This window comes from Echiichthys vipera (assembly GCF_963691815.1).
Source record: "Echiichthys vipera genome assembly, chromosome: 5".
Lineage (NCBI taxonomy): Eukaryota > Metazoa > Chordata > Actinopteri > Perciformes > Trachinidae > Echiichthys > Echiichthys vipera.
The window spans coordinates 26,719,228-26,741,482 of record NC_139830.1 but is presented as its reverse complement, the minus strand read 5'-3'; the positions used below and the strand labels follow the sequence as shown (position 1 = coordinate 26,741,482).

General features: G+C 40.6%; 1 protein-coding gene across 2 annotated transcripts in view; it reads right to left on the bottom strand.

Moving 5' to 3' along the window:
* The window catches only part of tyw1 (tRNA-yW synthesizing protein 1 homolog), a 78,118-nt gene that overhangs the window by 50,755 nt on the left and 5,108 nt on the right, over positions 1-22,255 (bottom strand). For both annotated transcript variants that reach the window (XR_014593209.1, XM_083913884.1), the window contains exons 7-8: positions 19,083-19,205; positions 5,860-5,995 (exon numbers count right to left, since the gene is read on the bottom strand). Coding sequence is in view for 1 of the 2 variants with exons in the window: in XM_083913884.1 (XP_083770010.1) it covers positions 5,860-5,995; positions 19,083-19,205 (259 nt within the window). In the remaining variant the exon portion in view is untranslated. The remainder of the gene's footprint in view (positions 1-5,859; positions 5,996-19,082; positions 19,206-22,255) is intronic.

Genomic DNA, 22,255 nt, shown 5'->3' with positions numbered 1-22,255 from the left:
AAGGCATCAATACTTGAAACAAGGGCAAAATGACACACAGCTTCGCCAGGAGGCATCATAACAACAAGAGTAAACGGGTATAATATGTACATGCATGGATGTGAGGCGGAGGGACAACAATCCTCTTTAGCTGTGATATAATCAAAACTTACCACGGCCCGTCGTGAGCTATTGCTTTTATAAAACGGTCATCAAGTATAAGCAATATGAAAGTCATAGATACATAAGATAAATAACTAACAACAACAACAAAAACAACAAAATAGGCTCTCCTGGCTGCATGCACATACTGAGGAGGTTACTATGGAAAGTAGCCTACACTAGCAGCTAGCATTCATTAAAGTCACACAATAGCACAAACAAACTAAACGATCAAGACAGATGGAAGACCAGCAGCTCTTGTGATCTGTGAGGTAAAATTACTGCTTTGATTAGAGCAAAGATAATGGCTTCAGTTCCCCATCAGAAAGGGCTGTCTAACGACAGTTTTTTTTGCATGAGTGATCGCAAAGGAATTACATGTCATAGACATTTTATATGGTTAATATATCACGGCTAGGGGTGTAACAACATCAAATATCACCGATGCAAAATGATAATATCAATACATAGTATCATCTTTAAGATGTTCCTTTATTTTGACCATCACTCTATTTATTCTTATGTTTTTCATTTAAATGTCAAAACAAACTCTGTAATAAAATTGTGACATATTTTAGTTGCTTTTTGTGAGATATAACGATGTCTTGAGTTGTGCTTAATGGGTAGATGATATCGTCTCATATCCATCACAGGCCCATGAATTGAGTCAAATCAAAAACATATTGTGGCAGACTTTCTAATTAACAAGTATTGGATTGTTGTCCTATGAGTCGCTATATCGTAATGTGATAAAAACTTTAACACCCCAAATCACAATTAGAAGCTTATCCAGAAGGTTTTGATCTGTATAGCACAAAATGCAATTACAGATTAAGAGCACAATCAAACAGAGCCTGTTTTAGCAGATTAGGCATCTTTTGGGAATTTTTTTTTCCAATGAGAGTGAAGTGTTTTGCTTGCTGCTTTTGTGTTGCTGAGCGCTTCATGTTTTTTTGCACTGTGTAGCTTGAGTTTTTGCAGTGCCCTGCCCCTGAACGCCTCAAGTTGAAAAAAACTCATCATTTAACTTCACAGGATAACAGTTAGGCTAAGTCGATGATTTGGTGGTGGCCTGGCAAGTATTAAAAGAAGATGCAATTGGCAATGCTGTGTCTGATCAGGATCTTACTCTCTAGTGGGCCAACTGTGAACGTAAATAAGTTATTCATAATAATCTGTGAGACTCTGTCCTCCACTCTGAGTTGCCTCTCGGAAATAAAATGAGCAGGGGGAGGATGCGTTTCCTCAACGGGTAAGAAAATCAGCCTAATTTGTTTGGAGAGGTCTCAGAGATCTCAAAAGAACTAGTTTTCCAAGAAGTCATAAAAAAGGAGACACTGGACAATTCTTTTTATACATATTTTTTTAACTGCACTTTTATCTGCAAAAGTGAAAATTCTGATGAGAAATAGAATATTTTCACTATACAAGCTTATTAAATTAGATACCACCGTATTTAAAGCTCTCTTAAAGACACTGTTGCAACAAAAGTGCCAGTTCTTAGATCATGTGAAGAAATTTAGCTTTTGCTATTGATTATAGTTGACAAGATATATGTGCCCTAACCATAGACTGTATACACCGTCTAGGGCCTTCTACTCAGTATTACAGTGACAATTTCTAAGGGATGTCTGCCCACTATGTTGACTCTTTTTGTCACTAACACATTTCAATGGAACAGATTTTAGGTAAGCTATTCAGTGCCATAAAAAAGCATTTGCCCCCTTACAGATTTCTTCTGTTCTTGCTTTTTTGTCACACTTGCATGTTTAAGATCATCAAACTAATTTTAATATCAGACAAAGATAACCTGAACAAAATTAAATTAAATTAAATTAAAATTAATAAATTATGATTGAGAAAAAGCTGTCCAAACCAACCTGGCCCTATGTGAAAAAGTAATTGCCCTGTAAAGCGAATAATTGGTTGAGCCAACCTTGGCTGCAACAACTGCAGTCAAGCGTTTGCGATAACTGGCAATGAGTCTTTCACATCACTGTGGAGGAATTTTTGCCCCAGTTGTGGCATAATTGTTTTAATTCGGCCACATTGGAGGGTTTTCGAGCATGAACTGTTTCAGGTCATGTAACAGCATCTCAATCAGATTTAAGTCGAGATTTGACTAAGCCACTCAAAACCTTAATTTTGGTTATGTTGAGCCATTCAGAGGTGGACTTGCTAGTGTGCTTCGGATCATTGTCCTACTGCATAACCCGAGTTATAACCCCAATCACTCTACCACCATCATGTTTGACTGTTGGTATGACGTTCTTTTTCTGAAATACTGTGTTAGTTTTACTCGTTATCATACAATATTTCCCCAAAAGTCTTTGGCAAATGTGAGACGTGCTGTTTTCTTTTTGGTCAGCAGTGGTTTTTGCCTTGGAACTCTCCTTTGAGGCCATTTTTGCCCCGTCTCTTTCTTCTTGTTGAATCATGAACACTGACCTTAACTGAGGCAAGTGAGGCCAGTGTTTTAGATTTTGTTCTGGTTCTTTTGTGACCTCCTGGATGAGTCGATGCGCTCTTGGAGTAATTTTGGTCGGCCGGCCACTCCTGGGAAGGTTTACCACTGTTCCATGTTTTCTCCATTTGTGGAAAATGGCTCTCCCTATGGTTCACTGGAATCCCAAAGCCTTAGAAATGGCTTTGTAACCCTTCTGTGACTTATAAAAGAAAATTACTTTGTTTTTAACAGTTAATTCATGATGTAACCCCGGGGGAGTATTTTTTCACATATGGCCAGGTTGGTTTGGATAGCTTTTCGCCTTAATAAATGAAATCATCACTTAAAAACTGCATTTTGTCTTTACTCAGGTTATCTTTGTCGGATATTAACATCAGTTTGATGATCTCAAACATGTAAGTGTCACAAAAAAAGCAAGAACAGAACAGAAGAAATTTGTAAGGGGGCAAATACTTTTTCATGATACTGTACGTTTGAGTCCCACAGAAAACTATTTTCTTAAAGGGGACCTATTATACTCTTTTTCAGGTTTATACATGTATTTTGTGTTTCTAGAATATGCTTTAATGTTCAAAAAACACACATTCAACACACAATTTAGGGAGTAATGAACAACGCAAGGCTGAGAAGGCTAAAAGAAAGTAGAAAAAAACTGCCCAAACGAAGGCTTAAACAGCAGTCTGTATCCTGAGCAGATCTGCTCATGGGGGGGTTAGACTGGTTACACATAAACATGTTTAACTCATTATTTGAAACTTTGGTCATGTTTAGTATGAACATCTGACATTATAACAAGAAATGTATGACAGAAAATGAGGAGCATAATAGGTCCCCTTTAAATGTTCAGCTCTAGGTTAAAACTTTCTTGGACATTACACAAGAATTTGAATAGATGTGTGATTTTTGGATCCATGTCATGCCATAAAAAAGGCTATCCAGGCCTTTTAAGACTCAATATCATTTAAACAATGCCAAAACTTTCATCCTTCATTCTTTTATTGCAAATAAAAAAAAATGTCTACTGGGACTGACTGTTGCCAACATAAACACCATGAAACAGGTCAACATTTGGTCAAATAAAGTCTTGCTCAGAGTCCTATTTATAGAGTGTTGTGTAAGCTAACAGTGGGGGTTTCTGGCTGATAATGACTGGCCTGTGTTGTACTAGTGAATGGACTTAACAGAGAAGAGATAGTGAAATGTTTCAGACGAATCTAAGGAGTTAACAAACCGAGACTCTGAGGCTTTATGAGAGGCACAGAGGACATATGGCTACACTACATGTAGCTTCATTTACCAAAACACAAGGTACACTATCATATGTGTTGAGCAATACTTGATACGTAAAGCCTCACTTCAGATTTGACTTAAAATTCAAACGTTAGATCAGGCAGTGGGATAATTTCACATATTCTTAATGCGATTTAAATCCAAAATCTGATTTTAAAAAATGGGGTGGAAAGTAATATTGCCTGTACATTATGGTTATCATGTGTGCATGTGTAATCAGAGATATTTCAGTGAGTTAATGTCAAGTCCTCGAAGGGAGACTACTAAGGCTGGGCGATATAATGATATAGATCGTTATAACATATAAATGACAAACATTTATAGCGTATATGTCATTTGGATCGATGCTTTCCCCTCTGATTGTCGCATTTTCTGTTAATTTTACACTAAAGTTGTTTTTAAAATACTCAGATTTCATTTGTCAATTAATAAAAACAAAAAAATAAAGACTTCTCTGTGTGGTTATTTCATATCTAGCTATATCGTGATATACAGTATATATAAAAATATGAAATGCCCTAGCCTGGCATCACCAGACCAATCGCAAATGCATATCTGTCTGGGCTCACTCTGTTCATTTTTGTTTTCCAAGGAGATCAATTGGACTCAACTGGATAAACCTAGAACCAATCAGAGCCATGAAACTTGACCTACAACCAATTACAGGAATTAAAATGTGACCTACACCCGCAACGAGACGGCGATGCTTACTCAGTGGAAAACAATGGCGACAGGTTAAGAAACTTTCTCAAATTACAGCTAAACAGTTCACTAAAATATATTTCTGATAATGTTTTGTGCGAATATCGAATAATATTTGATCAGCAATGCCTTGTTTAACAGTTTCTCGAGCCCAAAAAACTGCACTGAACGGAACTGCAGACTGGACGCTGAAGCTGTCAGACATCGTTTTAAACCTGCCTCACTTTCGATTGGTCCATACTGTCAGGTAGCTGGAAATCGTGTCTGAAGGTAGAGGTAAATGAAACATGAGTTTAGCAGATTGGTCTGGTTTCCAGGCAAGAAATAATCTATATGGGGATAGAAGATTTTGACCATATCGACCAGCCCTAGAGACGAAATGTACGAGCATCACCAAGTTAGGAGCAGTTTTGTTGAGGTTTTTGCTTTGGGAGGAGAGAGAACTGAGACTCTTGGGACTGCACCCTGAGGAGAGGAGGAGGCAGAGTCGGTAATTGGACTGAAATGCATCATTAAGTGCCATTAGACAACACATACACATTTCACGGCTCCACACTTATCCTCACGCAGCACCTACGACCAGCTTTAATTGACCAATTTCTCTGTCAGGATGTCAAGAAAAAAAGGCAGAAACAAAGGATGCAATTTCAGCAGCTGATTAACTTCAACATAATCCAAACAGAGGCTCCAATGGGTTACTTCTTTCTGCATGGTATGCCAAAGTAATTAGCATTTGAGACACTATATGAATAACAAAAAACATATTTACATACCTAAGGTCAATAGAGTTTGAGAGGGGATACTTCTGTTAGTGACTTTGATCGTTAGTGAATACTTTCCAGAAAAAAACTACTTAATTTGTGCATGTTTCTTAGATTTACTGCTGAAATAAATGAATAAAAAACAGCATGGTTCATAATTCATGTTTTAAAGTGAATTACAACTTTGCTGCCCTTTTGGAAAGAGAAAGGTTAAGGATATGCTGACAAGCAGCCGGTGTGTAATGTGGATATTTTTTATTGCAAAGCAGTGCAGCTAGATAACTTGAATACATTATCCACAGCCAGTAGTGACACCAGCAGATGTTCTTTTGGAAATGGCAACACAGTTTTACACAAGGTTCATAAAATTCCACCAGTGCCTGAAGCAGTGTCAGTTATAAGGACCATATTATTTGATGTCCTCTTCACCATGTTTCCTATTTGTTGTATTTCTCTAATCTATGACTTTTGCTAAATCCAAATCCTCATTTTCCTCACCTTGTTTTGTCAGCGCTTCTCTTAGGGCAGGGGTGATCATCTCTCTTCTTTCCCCTTCATCTTCAATCTTCTTTTTCACTCCGTTCAGCTTGGATAGCTTCACCATCTGGCCGTCTCCTCGGCCCTCCTCTTTGCTCTGTGGCAGACACAAAACTCACAGTCACGTACTCTTTAGAAACACGATGGCATCTATGAAAATGTATGCTCTGTTGCTACTGGCGTCTGTCTTAACTATAAAATCAAAATCTATGATGTTATAAAATTTATGTTGAGAGAAGAAAAAAAAGACTTCAGCTGCTCCTGTAGGAAAAAAGTTAATAAAGCGGTTCAGCCGACAAAATCATAGACCAACCAGATGCCAATAATTCACTTCATGGGACACTTGGGAACCCCCTAAAGACTTCAAACGAGAACAGAACAGACTTCAAGGCTTCAAACTGAGTAATATTCAAAGCTTTGAATGTAGAAGATTACACTAATTACCCAACTGACATGCATTGATTGTTACTATCTTTTCCAACTTTGTCAAGCTTGAAAAACAGCATTGGAAATAAAACTTTTTTGTCTGCCTGCCAATGTGGCTTGTGGATTCCAAAATCTACCTGCCACTTAATAGGCCTGTGAATGTGCTCATGTTCTCATGTTCCCACTTAATAGATTACCGTGTTTTTTTTTGTGCTGGTGAGTGGAGCAAATCTAGTGGCCACTAGCATGGTTTACGAGCATTTGGATGTTGGCTGGGGCTAATTTCCAACCCTGATAAGAAATATATGCAGAAGCCACCTGTGCATCAGTGTTCCTTCACCCTTAACACCAAATGAACACATTTGCAAACACAACACTTTAAATGTTAGAACTATGATATTCATGTCAACACTAAGCTAGGAGTTATTAAAGAGTAAAATGGATGTCTATTTGATCATGCTGTCATTCAACCGACTGTGTGGATATGGATTTCCACCCACCAGGAGATTCAGCCTCTCCTCTTATGCGTGAATATGTGAATGATGTGCTTCAGTTTTGTTTCTTATGTAGCTTGTCCTCTTTCCAGAATGCATGGTGGAGAGGTCGTGCAGCTCAGACTTTAGGCTGTTTGGCGACACCTGGAAGCTGACGTCCTCCACATTCTATGTATCATATTGTCACATGGATTGTCTATATTGTAAATTTATTATGTGTGTTTATTCTGTACACAATATATATTGCACGTCTGTCGCTTGTCCGTCCTCATTTGCTATTTCTGAGGGTTTTCTTTTTTTTTGGGGGGGGGGGGGGGGGGGGGGGCTTTTCCTTTTCAAAAGCAAAACAACTTTAACAGTAACAGAGAAGGTCAATGGAATAAAGAGAGTCAAAGACGTATGGCACTGTACAAATATCTTTTTTCTTAAATCCAAAAGTATTAAACTGTATTCAGCAAAGCTTAAAAGTATGATTCAGTTTGAATATGTAGCTCCTGCATGAGTGGATGCTTACCATTTCAAGGAACCAAGTTAAAAGCAAGAAATTCCTCCAAAGTGTTTGATGTTGGATAGGACTGAAGATCAAGGGTTGTGATAATGCAGTCCTTTTATTACTATGTGCCACATAATCATTACCCACTGCATGACATGATCATTTTTTAATAAAGGGACATCATCCTGTCCAGACAGTACACAGTAATATCGGTTTGATTGGCCCTTTAGGGGCCCCGTGAGATGCAACAAAAGGTCTAGCATAACAAGACTATCGTTGGACTTTATACTGCCAATGGCTGTTTGGATAGAGCTGCTGCAGCCAATTTGTTTGAAAGATTAACAACTTCCTTCAGGCCAGGATTAAATTATTATAGTATACAGCATGTATACGTTAATCGAAATATCTTGTGTGCTGTTTTGTTGATACAAAAGAAGATTGATTAGGTCCTTTTAGGAAAAGTTGCCCAGTGCATGGGAACAGATATTACTTTTCAGAAAGGTGTGATGGACAAGGTGCCTTTGAGATTAACAATGTTTAAGTGACGGCTCTTCCCAATTACTGTGCTTCTGCCTCTGCCTCAGCTTGTCTTTAGGGATCTACACGTCATCTTCTCAGCCCAGCAGCCCTCATTAGGGGCTGATACTGTATGTACTCCTGAAGAATTGACACGTCAGTTCACTGGTTCCTTTGCAGCTTTGCTAAGGGACACTAAACTTAATTATCTGGCTGAACATCTGTAAAGGACATGTGCCACTGAGTCTTAAGCCCAGTTCAAACCAAAGATTCGCAAAGATTGCAGGTCTGCAACGTTCTGAAACCTGCCCATTCACACGAGTGAAACGAGGCGAGACGGTGTATCATCTCCATAGCAACGCCTCTCTGTACTTCCGTTCTAAAGTGGGCTTTAGGAACACTTGGGAAATAATCTCTGTGTGCATAAGCTAAAATAGTCTGATCACCACTGAATCTAAAGTAGTGTGAACTATACACATATTTACTCAAAACCCATGAGTTCTATTACAAAAGTCGCCATTTCAGTATCTTCCAAATAATTCCCCCTTGGATCCTTGGAGCGATACTTATTATCATGCATTTGTATTTTTGTTTTTGTCCACCTGATGAATCCAAGCCCAATATTCAGTCTCCTTTTAGCTCTGTTTTGGTCTTTACCAACTCTTAAGAGGAATATCTTTAGCAACTAAATACTCCACTATGTTCACCTGGCAGTCACTATCTGTGTCTGACTGCCATTTTGTTCTGAGCATTTAGTGTACAGTGGATTATGACAGATTTGTCTTTGAAAACAGCGCTATGAGAGCAGTGGCATTGAACCAAAGCACTGAAGTTGCGGACCAGGCAGCTAAACAATGAGCTGAAACTTACTATAAAGCTTGGTAAAGCCATAGGAAGCTGCAGATTCAGGTCGTAATTTTTCTGTAGGTACATCACTACAAGCAGCTCTTTTCACACATTGTTATTATAAAGATATAGTTGCTATAGAGTGCTTGACATTGGAGGATAGGTTATTTTTCAAATGATAGGTCAAGCATGAGGTGAAAAAGACCTCAGCTATGGACTCATTGAGAAGGAGGAAGTTTTGTGACATTCAGCATCTGATGTCAGAGAGAAGAGCCATAAGACCAGAACATTTGTCTGTGTCACTACCAGTCAGCAGAACATAAAGTTGTGTCCCCATAGTAATATAAATTATTAGGATATCTACAAATTATTGGACCTAAAGGAAGCATGTAGACAGAAATACCAAATGACCAAGAATTAAACCTTGAGGAACACTACTAAAGAGGTGTCACGCCTCTGTGAGGTCAGTCCTGTCTTTGGGTTTTTTGTCTTGTGAATTTCCTGTTTTATTTTGAAAAAGAACTCTCCTCTCGTTCCAGGTCACTTGCCCTTCCTCTTGTGTCACAGGTCTGAAGTCATCCCCTGAATCCCGATTGTTTCCACCTGTGGTTCCCCTTCACTCATGTGTATAAAGTCGGTGTCTTTCCTCTTGTTCCGTGCCAGATTATTTCTCACCTTGTGTTGAATGTATCCAGCGTTTTTTCCCACAGTCTTGTTCATGCCATCGAGTTTATTGTTTCCACGTTCAGGTGATAGTATTCCTTGTTTTGTTAAAGTAAGTGTAGTGTTTTTGAATTCTCGTTTATCCGTTCTTTTTGTTCCTCCTGTGCGGAGTGATTTTTTGTTTGTGGCTTTTGCTCTGTGCCATGTTTCTGTTGTCAAGCTATTAAATTCAGTGTTGATCTGCGAACCTCCACATCTGAGTCCTCATTCCTGCCTGGGCCTAACAAGAGGGAACTGAGGAGGATTCACCTGCTGCAACAGAGAAAGATCTGTCACAGAGATAAGTGTGAAACCAATCAAAAACAGTGTTGTTAATACAACACAGTATTTAAGGTGATTTATAAAGATATCGTGATCGACAAATCAAGCAGGATCCAAATCGAAAAAAGCCCCAGAATCAGTGGTAAGTAGTAAATCGTTCATGGACTTAATGAGAGCGTTTTGATATTAATTTAAAAGGCATGACCTTTGGTGTTCAGAGCTCATCTGTTTCAACTGACAAAAATAATTTAAGCCCATGTATCCATTTCTAGCAGCTCCATCTGCTCTGTATAGCTGAGGCCATGTGTGCCCACCATTAACTAGCGGATGGGGACGGGAAAGAGTCCACACTTATGACAGCAGGAGCGGTCCCTCGGATGATCACACAAATGGGTGCTTTGAATCAGTAAGCTGTTGTGCTGTTTCAGAATCCACCCACATCTCATGCTCAGGTGGACAATTTGCTGTTGTGCTGGATGACATTTGAAAAATGGATGCATCTCTCTGCAAATTATGTGGGGTGCAGCTTTACTTTGGATGACATGCCTTATAGCATCCTTAAAATCACCCAGTTATCAGTGCAGGCATACAGTAACTTAGCAACCCAAGCAGTCAGTCTGGGACAGTGTCAACCACCCAGAGGTACAATTATCAGGAGGATGTGGCTCAAATAGCTGTTTAAGTTCCCCAGATATCTAAACTGGGGAGAAAATTCTGTAGCCTGCGATTTAAACCTCAAAATGGGAATCATCACTCTCAGCCAGCAGTAAGTCCACCTTCACTTACTGAATCCGTGACATGTAAGATTTTGATAGCATAAGCAACATGTGGCCAACAGTGCAACAATCTGTCCCTGTGGTGTTTGCGTGCAGCCCTGGCGATTCATCTGGCCCCAGTCCCTGGTTCCCACTGTTCAGCATTCACCCTCGCTTGTGAGCTCACAGACATCCAGCCCTGCCCGGGCCTGTCTGGACTAACAGAACTGGGACATCTCAAAACCCCCTGTTGTGCTCTGGAACCATGATACAACATGGGGCTGATGCAGACGGAGAGTGCAGCGATAACACACAGAGCAAGCTGGTGATCATGGGACTAAACATACACATATACAGTACATACAGTACATCCATTTGTCAGCCAGAGAGAGAGCGATAGGACAAGAGAGAGGGATCAGGTAGAATGAAGACTTGCGGACAAAATAAATAAATGAGACATCATTAATCAAGATCGAAATTATTTGGATACAATGGAATAATTAAAAGCTGTGTTAAGTTACGCAATCCCCAGCACTGTCCTAAACCAGCTACAAGGAGTAGACATCTCATTGCTATGCATACTGCAAAGAGCTGTGTTTGAAAAAGAGGAATAGTATTACAAATAAGTTGCAAATTTCTTCCGAGATCAAGATCTTTTTACGAAGCGCAGCATTGGTGCTCATGGAAACACTATGGCTTTAGTCCACAGGGGCCGCCAAAATCAATATGAAATGAAAGCTCCTTGTAGTCGCCTTAAAGTGTAATTCCGCCGTAAAAGCATCTCATAGTCTTTTTCGGCATGAATTTACATCAAATAAGACATTGAGACCATTTTTTTCGTTGATTCCCTATTAACAGAGAAATTCCAGAGAGCTGCTAAGAGCCGGACATGGCTGTAGCTCGGGGCGGAGCACTATCCAAATAGGCTTTTTTTAACCACCAATACTGCTCAAAATAACACCAAACTTCTGCAGTAGCATGATAACAGATCCTACACACAAACGAAGCATTAACAATGTAGTTATCAAACCCAGCGTTTATCAAAAATGACTGTTTTACTTTGCTACAAGCCTGAGCAGCCGGCTACGTCCATATTAAGAGGCAGACAAGTTGATTACTGAATGCACTGGCATTCATTTGAATACTTTTCTTCCATGAACTTATTGATAATATTTATGTTTTTTTTAATTAATATAATGTTAAATGCATATCGACAGATTCTATGTCGTTCAATAAGAGATGAGAAATAGATGCAATTGTTTTGCAATCGGAAAATAAATTGTGATTTTTAGTATGTGATGTTTTAAAACAAGTCTAGAAGTCAGCTGAAGTCAAATGTATGTAACTATATTCTGTCTGCTTCCACCTGGTGACAACTGAAAGACTCCACCGAGCCTGAAGGAAAACATCCAATCAGAGAGGGGGAGTCTCTGCGGCGGTGTCAATGACTGCTTGTGAACTGCGATCAAACTGTGAAACTAAGCAGCAGAAAAGGAATATTGATTCATATTTGATCAGCTCTGCCTAGTTCTACAGTTGGATTTCAGTTCACGAGCGGTCTTTGACACTGTGTTAGAGACTGATCGGCTCGGATTGGTTGCTTTCCTTTGGGCGCAGTGGAATCTTGCAGATGCCATTTTCACAGATTATCTGTCTGCTGCAGTGCTGCCAGTCAGGATATAGTGACAGTATGAGCCGACATGACAAAATTTTATTTTTATAAAATTGAACTTCTTCCTTTTTAATTTGAACACATGTGGCAACAGATAACATTCATTTTAAACAATGTCAACACTGTGTTTGAGGTATGACAACTTTAAGTCATTGTAGTTCATCACTGCTTTCTCCCTCACGACACTGAGCTGAAAACATCAAAACCCGCCTAGAAAACTGTGTTGCTGCGCGAGTTAACGATCTGTTCCACACCAACTCCTATCGAGCAACAGACCCACAGCATGAAATGGACCACTCTGGCAGAAAGAGGAGCCTCCTAGGACAAAGTTTGGATGCCAATGCAAATTTGTTCAAAATCAATTAGAGGAAACAATGGAAACGATGCTTACTAGCATTTGGCAGAATACAAGTAGGACTATAGCCAAAGACTGATATAAACTAAGGCTGGACAATATGAACTCTGCACTCTGGCAGCCAATCAAAAGCGTGTCTGGCAATCCATCGTTGGGTACACTTAAAGAAAAATATGCATCACCATCAATTTTAGCAGTGATCCAGTCATCCTTATTCCTGCCTGGCAACAAGCACCACTGACATCAACACAGACATATCCATCTGTGCCACATTTAGCTCTACAGCCTTCTATTTTAATTATGGACTGGCCTCAACAAACAGGCATGCTGGCAAAAACATTTAGCACTGGATGAGGTAACATACTTATCCAATTGAGAGGTGATCTGTGAAGAAAGTAGACAGCTACTGACGCTTTGTAACACTGACAATTGTAAAAACTCCACAGACAGGCGGATGAGTGTAACAGGTTTGTTAGCAGGAAATGCAACAAAAAATGAAACTCATTAGTGAGTAAAAACAGCTGTATCTCGGTTTTTGAAACTGGGCCGTCCAGACAGATCAATACTGTGTATAAAATATTTTATTCAAGCATAAAAAGATTTTGTCCTCTCTCTGGGATGTGAAATCATTCCTCTTTTTAATAATTTATTGACAACTCAACAATTAATGCTACATGCTTCCATGGATGCTTTTTGGAGTGAATTAGAATATATAAGAGAATATATGTTTCCAAATTAAATATTCACACATCCAATTATCTTAGATGTAGGTGCGTTGGAAGGTATACCTTGAGTCTTGAAAAGAAGAAGATCCCGCGCTCTGCTATTGTCTGCACCACAATTCAACAACACAACAATCAAACTAACTAACTAATTGTGATTTATAAATTGGGATGCTGGGAAGATTCATAAAAAAGAAGATCAAGAGTGACCGCTGGACTAAATAAACAGAGCTTCAATATATGATATTAATACCAGGGAATGGGAGTGTGCTGATGTTTTCTGCAACCTCATGTTTTATGCAGTGTCTGAGTAAACAAATATGATCAGTTCATAGACATAAAAATTCACCCCCTGTGCAGTTGTCGTGAATGGGAAAATTAGCTATAGAGACCAAAAACATCTTTTGTACCAGGCTTAAACATTTCTGTTGTAAAGTTGGTCATTTCAACATGGAGCTCTATGGGGTTGACTCACTTTTGGAGCAAGCCTCTAGTGGCCATTCGAGGAACTACTGCACTTCTGTGTTGGCTTTATTTTGTCATAACCAGTAAGAAAGTGTGCAAACTTGTGAAATACTGAATTTGTGATCAGTCTTCATTTTAATAAAAATATCTTGAAAGCAGCCCCGCAGGAGAGCACATATAACCTTCAGTGCAGTAAAGACTACAGTGACATAAAGATAATAGAATAGAATAGAATAGAATAGACTTTATTGATCCCACAGCGGGGAAATTCACGTGAGCAGTAGCTTACAACACAGACCCTTAGTTTACATAAGGTAAACAAAGATAATTAAAAATAAAATAGAAGATAAAAATAAAAAATAAGAATAGAAAAATATACTATATACAATATACAACAATTTACACTATGTGTCATAAATATGAAGTGGAAAAACTACAGTGGATGGAAATACTAAGTACAGATGTTACAAATATGCATTACAAAAGTGACTTGTGATGATGTGGAAGTGTAATTGCACATGGGTGAATTGACAAAATAAACATAACAATCATTACAAATTATTATTGTGCAGTCTGACTGCGGTCGGGATGAACGACCTGCGGAAGCGTTCTTTTTTGCATCTTGGATGCAGCAGTCTGTGGCTGAAGGAGCTGCTTAAGGCTCCCACAGTGTCATGGAGGGGGTGAGAGGTGTTGTCCATGATCGATGTTAGTTTGGATAACATCCTCCTCTCACCCACCTCCTTAATGGAATCCAGGGAACAGTCTAGGACTGAGCCAGCTCTTCTGATCAGTCTGTTTAGTCTCTTCCTGTCCCTCTCTGAGCTTCCACAGCCCCAGCAGACCACCGCATAAAAGATAGCAGACGCTACCACAGAGTCATAGAAGGTCCTCAGAAGTGCCCTGCACACTCCAAAAGACCTCAGTCGCCTCAGTAGATGGAGGCGACTCTGGCCCTTCTTGTACAGGGCGTCGGTGTTGTGGGACCAGTCCAGTTTATTATTGAGGTGAACACCCAGGTATTTGTACTGCTCCACCTTCTCAATGTCCAAACCCTGGATGTTCACCGGTGCTGTTGTGGGAGCCTTCCTGCTGAAGTCTATCACCACCTCCTTTGTCTTGCTGGCGTTGATGAGCAGATGGTTTGCCTCACACCAGGCGACGAAGTTGGCGATGACGTCTCGATACTCCAGGTCATCCCCCTCGGACACCCGTCCAACGATGGCTGTGTCGTCGGAGAACTTCTGGAGGTGGCAGCTGTTGGTGTTGTGGCTGAAGTCTGAGGTGTACAGTGTGAAAAGGAAGGGAGCGAGCACCGTACCCTGCGGGGCCCCTGTGCTGCAGACTACCACATCAGACACACAGTCTCGAAGCCTCACGTACTGCGGTCTGTTGGTGAGGTAGTCGATGGTCCATGCAGCCAGGTGACGGTCGACTCCCGCCCCTTCCAGCTTCCCCCTGAGCAGCGCTGGCTGGATTGTGTTGAAAGCACTGGAGAAGTCGAAGAACATGACTCTCACAGAGCTCCCGGCACTCTCCAGATGTGTCAGGGACCTGTGCAGCAGGTAGATGACAGCGTCATCCACACCGATGCCAGGCCGGTACGCGAACTGCAGGGGGTCCATCTCACTGTCCACAAGGTGACGCAGGTGGGAGAGTACGATCCTCTCCATGGTCTTCATCAGGTGGGAGGTGAGGGCTACTGGCCTGAAGTGGTTCGGCTCCCTGGGGTGAACAGTCTTTGGAACCGGAACCACGCACGATGTTTTCCACAGGAGTGGAACTCTCTCCAGACTGAGGCTCAGGTTGAAGATGTGCAGGAGCACACTGCTGAGCTGATCTGCACAGTCCTTAAGCAGTCTGGAGTTGATGCCGTCAGGGCCAGTAGCCTTCCTCGCCTTGGTTTTCCTCAGCTCCCTCCTCACCTGGTCTGTTGTTATGACGAGGCTAGGGGAGGGGCTGAGGGATGGGTAAAGGGGGAGGAGGTGGGAGACTTGGAGTGAGGATGGTGTAGTTGTTGCTGTTGGAGAGGCAGTGGGATGGAATGGGGGAGCCGACCAGGACAGCTGCTGTGGAGAAGGGGGCGAGGGGGAGCATGCGGGGGAGGGAAACGTGTCGCCATCGAATCTGGTGAAGAACTGGTTCAGCTCATTCGCCCAGACCTGATCACCTGATACAGGGCCCCTCCCACTGTCCTTGGAGTGGCCAGAGATGGTTTTCAGGCCTCTCCAGACCTCCCTGGCGTTGCTCCCCTTTAGCCGCTCCTCCAGCTTCCTCTTATAGCTGTCTTTTCCTCTCCTGATCCCCTTTTTCAGCTCCTTCTGCACTCTCCTCAGCTCGTCCTTGTCCCCAGATTTGAAGACCATCTTCTTCTTGTTGAGTAGGTCCTTCAGATCTGGGGTCACCCAGGGTTGTGTTAATTAGTTTTTCCTGAATCTGTTTGACTGGTGTTGTAAATCATCTGGAAATAATCCGTGGCAAATCACCTAGGAACATTCACTAACCCTGAATCAAAGAGCTAGTGTCCAGACTCACATAGTACAGTTTAATTTTGTTTACAAAGAGGCAGCAATGGTAACACAATCTGCTAAATATCCATCTTGCTGATGTTTGCAGAGAATTCATGCAAATTGGTTTGGAAGTGAAATGGCAATGTGGTGTGAAAGTGGTTCACTCAGAGTTGTGAGCTGCATCTAACTGAGAGTCTCTGCCATCACCTAGTGGTCAAACATGACCAAAGTGAGCTCCCACCTGCAACTATACATGGATGATCTCTAGCTTGTTTTCTAATACTACAACACTGAGAGTAAACCTTACTCTACCTTTATAACCTGAGACTAAAGCTTATAAAATCCTACAACATATTCATCTTAATAACAGGGAGACATACAAAACAGATACTAATCTCCCGGACCTCAGCTGGTTCTAATTAGCTAACTAACATATTCCAGTCGGGGGAATTTCCTTGTTCACACTTAATTTGCAGTTTGACTAAATACTTGTCGTCCGTTGGCAGTTGCTAATGTTGAATCTACAAAATAATTACATCATGCACTGTCTGCTCTTTGTGACCAAATTATGCAAAAACAAGATAAATGTGTTACCACAAATATACAGCAACAAAGTGTGATGATACAAGTCATCACAGGAAATAATTATGTCTCTCTCTTGTTTCTAAAATGTAGCACTTTAAGCAGTTATATTTAATTGTATGTACTCGCATGATTCTTTGGGGGGCATCTCCATGGTTGAATTTACTAATTGTAGGTCTATTTGGATACATGACTCAGCTAAATAGGAAGATATGCCTTCTTCATAAAAAATAAATTAACACCTCCTGAAAATTGAAAGCGGTCTGGGTTTATACGGGAGCAGCAGAGAGAACTAAGCATCTCCTCATGTCCTCAGCTGATGTATGTTCAACTTCCCCAGCCATGACGTATGAAACACATTCACATAGGGCTAACAAAGAGACCTGTCCAACCCACACAGAGCTTACACACAATGTAGTTGAATATTAATGCCGCATGAGAATAGAGGAGCCTGCAAGAATCAGTTGTTAAAGTCATGTTTCATATCTGTATGAGACATTGACACTCCTGCAGCAGTCCAGCACCGTTAGCACGACATTAACTTAAAGCATTATGCTTTCATGAGAAATGTAGGAAGCACAAAGGCCCCAGTCAACTACGCTACTGTCTTAAGCATTCACTTGAATGACTGAAAAATACACTAAATTAATTTCACAGCTTTCCACAAAGAATAAACTTGCTTGTTATGACCTGTAATCTCCAATTGAGGCAGGAGCTGCACATAATGCAAGCAGAGATCATTTCAGAGTGGCCAGTGGTGTCAAGTAACAGGACATCCATTGCATCACAGATGTGAATAGACAGGGCTTATTGTTCAATCTCATTGTCTTTGATACAACTGCTACTGTACATGTTATTACAGCAAAGGGACTAAATCATCATTTTATAATCTATAAGGATATAAATGAAACAATATTTTGGAAAAACAGATGCATTCAAAGGAAGATCAGCAAGAAGTTAAAGTTGATGTTTTTCCATAGCCTGTAGTATAAACCAGGCAGCAGCAAATTCACAGGCTTTCTCTCTGGAGAGCCTTTATGGCACCCATGGGTGCTTTCTTTGATTTGTTTGATGGATATTTGAATGCAAAATGATATTAGTGCTTTCCCCAAAATGATCTGCCACTCAAGAAGCATACTGAATACCTACACTTATTTTCCTTCCATTCCCCTCATTCCCATAGCTCACATCTCCTTACACTTCATAGCAGACTGATCATGCCTCTTCCTTCTCATCTTTCTTGCTTTCTTGAGTCACTCTTCCCCAGAAGTCTGTGAAGTGGGCGTCTTCGCTCTCGCAAGCCTCCGCTTCACGCCTGCCGGGGTCTGGTGTCTATCAACCCATCTGCCACTTCTCCTTCAATGAAGGACTCAACACACTTGGACTGGGGTGGAAGCATAAAGCCACGATGGTTCCCGCTCATAAACCTTAACACGGAAACGCTGAAAATAAACCTGATGGAGGATGACTGGATCCCAGTTGAAAATTATTCAACAATAAGCTAACTGTAATATTCTGAAGCAGGCAGCCAAGAACTAATTCAAATTTACAGGCACAGTTTACGCGTCTGAATGCTTAGTTTCATTATTATATTTCTTTCTGTTCTTGCCTGAACAGTAGTGTTTTTTTAAACTCAGGAAAATATTAAAGATGGATAGCTGAAATCTTTAGGGTTTGTTCAGGCGTTTATCTTTATTTGAATGTATGCATTGTTGTGTGTAATGGTATGGTTTGTATTTGTAAATGTGTGTGTATGAGTATAAATGTATGGTTGCATGTTTGTATATAGAAAATGTATAGATTGATATTTTTAGGGCCGTCCCCCTCAGTTCTCGTCTTTTTGCTTTTCAGTAAATCGGTATAAATACTGGGGGTGCTGTAAAGGAGACGCGAGTCACCTTAACCCCAAGCCTTCCCAAGTCAACCAAGAGGAAATGCGGGGGGATGAGGGAATCTTCCAACATGAGCGGCTGCCAATGACCTGCAGAATTGAATCCCCTGGGCGGAATACGCGGACTGTCATCCTTTGAGAAGTGTACAAATATTGACAGCAATCGACCAACATTTGACAATGTCAATGTGGTCAAAATGATCACTGAAACTCTTGCCAATGGATTTTGCGATTGTAAGATAGTCAGTCAGATAGAATATTTGTGTTTTCATATTGAACAGCTAAATCCGATTTTAATTTGATTGGAGTACAGCCCTATATATTTTAATGATATACAATCGTGTAAAGGTATTTATTTCTATTTGTAGGAATGTAAATTCTGCTTCTATTCAGCGATTAACTGAGACCTTGAACGCTAATAAACTCAAACATTACGGACAGTGGCGTAACTGTGGTGGTGAACAGAGTCTAACCTTTGCTTTCTTGGCACTGTTTATGATGTTGCCCAGATCCTCCATGTCAACCACTGAACCTGATGTCTTCTCATCTTGCAGGCCAGATTCCTCCTCATCACTGCTGGACTCTACCAGGTCCTCCTGAAACAAGAAAGGAGAGAACAGAAAGTCCAACACATGGTTAATAAAAGGCCGCTTTAAACAGAAAGACTCACGTCTCTTCGTTGTCTGGGAGAAACCTTGTATCTCCATATTTTGTCATTTTTATTTTTCTTCATGTGTTACTGGTGACTCTTAACGTCTGGTGGGTTTTATAAGTTTTAACCAATGAAAAGTATTAAAAAGAGCTTATGACTAAATCTTGTAACTCCATTAGATCCTCAAACTGTCGGCAAAACTTCACATTCCTGAAAAATGACAGTTTTGGACATGCAATGTTTCCACCCGACAGCAACGATATGTTCCAACCGATAACCAATTAAAATGTTTTCTGTGATTAAGCGAGGGAGCCCATACGGAACGCATTTATGGTGCACCCTTATCTCCACTTGGCCTACCAGATATATAAAACCATAGGCATGTTTATGTAGGATTTATCACAATGCAGACCATGATGGAAACTTCTGCCCACACGTGCAACAGCAGGACAAAATGCATGAGCAGTGCAGTGGGCGGATAAATCACAATAATGGTCCCCTCACCGCAGTTCTCAGCTACTCTTGATTCTGGTTGAATGTCACCTCTGTTGAGTGCAATCAGTGTTGCAGACGGAGAGGAAGAAGTCTCAGCTAGAATTGTCTCTGAGGTGCCTGCTAGTGCTACCATGACAACTGGTTGTGTCTGTTTTCTGATGCATATGAGGCAGGCAAGCACACACGCACGCACGCACGCATGCACGCACGCACACGTGTTTCCCAAGTAGGTGTGCTCCCTACCGTGGAATGCTACTGATTAGATAAACAAGCTCTCTGCTCACCGTTTCAAACAGGAAACAACATGGCGGCCTGCTGGTATACCTTCTGTAATTGTGTCTAAACAATCCACCAAAATCTATTTTTTAAAACATTTTAGGGAAGAAACAGTCAAAGCCATGTTGTAGCCGATTCCTTATATAATTTGCTGAATCTTTTATTTCAAAACTACATTGTCTAGTTTGTCAGCTTGGTCCAAGTTTTGTGAGCCAACCACGTCACGCTGGACAGACTCATTTACAAAGTTAAAGTCTAGCCAACTTTTGTTCAAATACAGACCTGTGAACACACCACAAGCCCCTCCCAAACTCGTAACGATCCCACCACACACTGCATGACTGCTTCTCCTGCTCTCCAGAAGAAATGAATAAAAACTGTCAAGATGCCCTCTGTTGAAACTGAAGTCAGTAACTTTCAAAGAAAAATATGTTTGTTTTTTCATATTTGCTGAAACTGTCACTAAAAATGTCATGCATGCAAACAGGACAAAAAACAAACAAACATTGGTGCCCCATTGGCGTGGTACATGCTCAAAAAAGACGGCGTTTAGATCACACTTGATACCATGTAGGCTATCTTTTAAAGATTTTGAAAATGACATAAAACCTACGACCTGTTTATCTTTACGAATCATGACTCCATAATCCAACAATGACATAGCAGTCAGTGCAGAAAAAAAGAAAGTTTAAATTGAATCAAATGGTGACTCGCTGCAGTCAGCCCACTTCAGCCTCCTGTGATAAGGTGCTTTGATGTCTAAGGTGCCCTTGTAACAGCATCATCACAACTCAGAGGACATTTTGTTAAAGAGTCTGGGCGCTGTGCCTTTCTTCTCCTTATATTCACAGACTGTCTTTACTTGCTTATTTGAATTCTGTGATTGATGATGGGAGTTTAATGTGGGGTCGTGGGGTAAAGTCATTTTTAACAGAGGTTTTAGTCCTGTCTGAATGTGCCATGTCAGTAATTATTCCGGAGAATGTCAGTAAAAAAATCCGGTGATTTTCACCTTCTGTTAAATGGTCTGGAAAAAAATACCTCAGGTAAAAAAAGTCTCGTCCGAATACGACGTCAGTAAAACATACGTTGATATTCCGTCATATCCCGTCGATACGTAGTTTCCTCATTTATTTGAGCATGGAGGCGCTTGAAGAAGCACCCTTATCATTTTTTTGAGATAATCGATTATGTCCTTTAGTTTTGGGTTTACTTTATTTTGTGATATCGGGAAGCTACGTAGGACGCACATGGAGACAGGGAGGTGACAGCAGTGTGTAAATCGAGTAACCCCTCCCACCACTGGTAGGATACAGGGATTTCTGAATCCTGTGCAAATTGGCCGTTTTTATTACAGAGGTCCTGAGGTAAGACTATTTTACCCTTTGTCCCCACATTAAACTAATACCGTCCGAATAGGGCTTTATAGTGCACCAGGCAGCAGTAAGGTTGCAACTGTCTGTTGTAACATGGGTGTGTGCTTTCATTTTGTGTTGCACTGCTACTTAAACTGAGTCCTTAACATCCTGTTGTTCAGGTTTTATTGAATAGTATGAACACTATCAGTATCTTACCATCATTTTGGAAATGCAGGTATTTTATTTTCTGTAAGATACATAAAATAGAAGTTTGTCTTAGGCACTGGCATATAGAAGACAACAAACACCACACAGGTATGCATCTTAAAATCTTAAAGTAACTAAGTGTCATCACAAAGGAGGAACCCAGGAAGGCATTTTAGACAGGTTCTTTGTCCAATTAATCAAATGGACAGACAGTTCACTGACATCCTTAGTTTTCTAAAGTTTTCTGTCCCCCTGTCATATGATCAGGAGACTGTTAGAGGAAACTACATAAAAGCGGACAATCGACAAACTGCCACTGTGAGAGCTAGCCAAACATATCATCAGGTCTTTTGTAAATGATGGACGCAGCTTTTGGGCCAGTCAGTGACAAAACATCTCACCAACATCTCAGACATGTGATTAACAGTTAGGAATTTTACAAGTCTGATCTTAAAACATAATGACCCCGTCAAGTTGATCAGAGCACTGAGTCACCTAGATATGGTCAATACAATTTTTTACTCCCAATAATAATTCTGAAACTTGAAACTTGTGCATTAGTCCATACAGAGTGGGAACGTTCTTTTATAATATTGCTTGAAAGTCAGTTATCGTGGAAAAAGAAGATATATAAACTATTATGAAGCAAAACATTTTC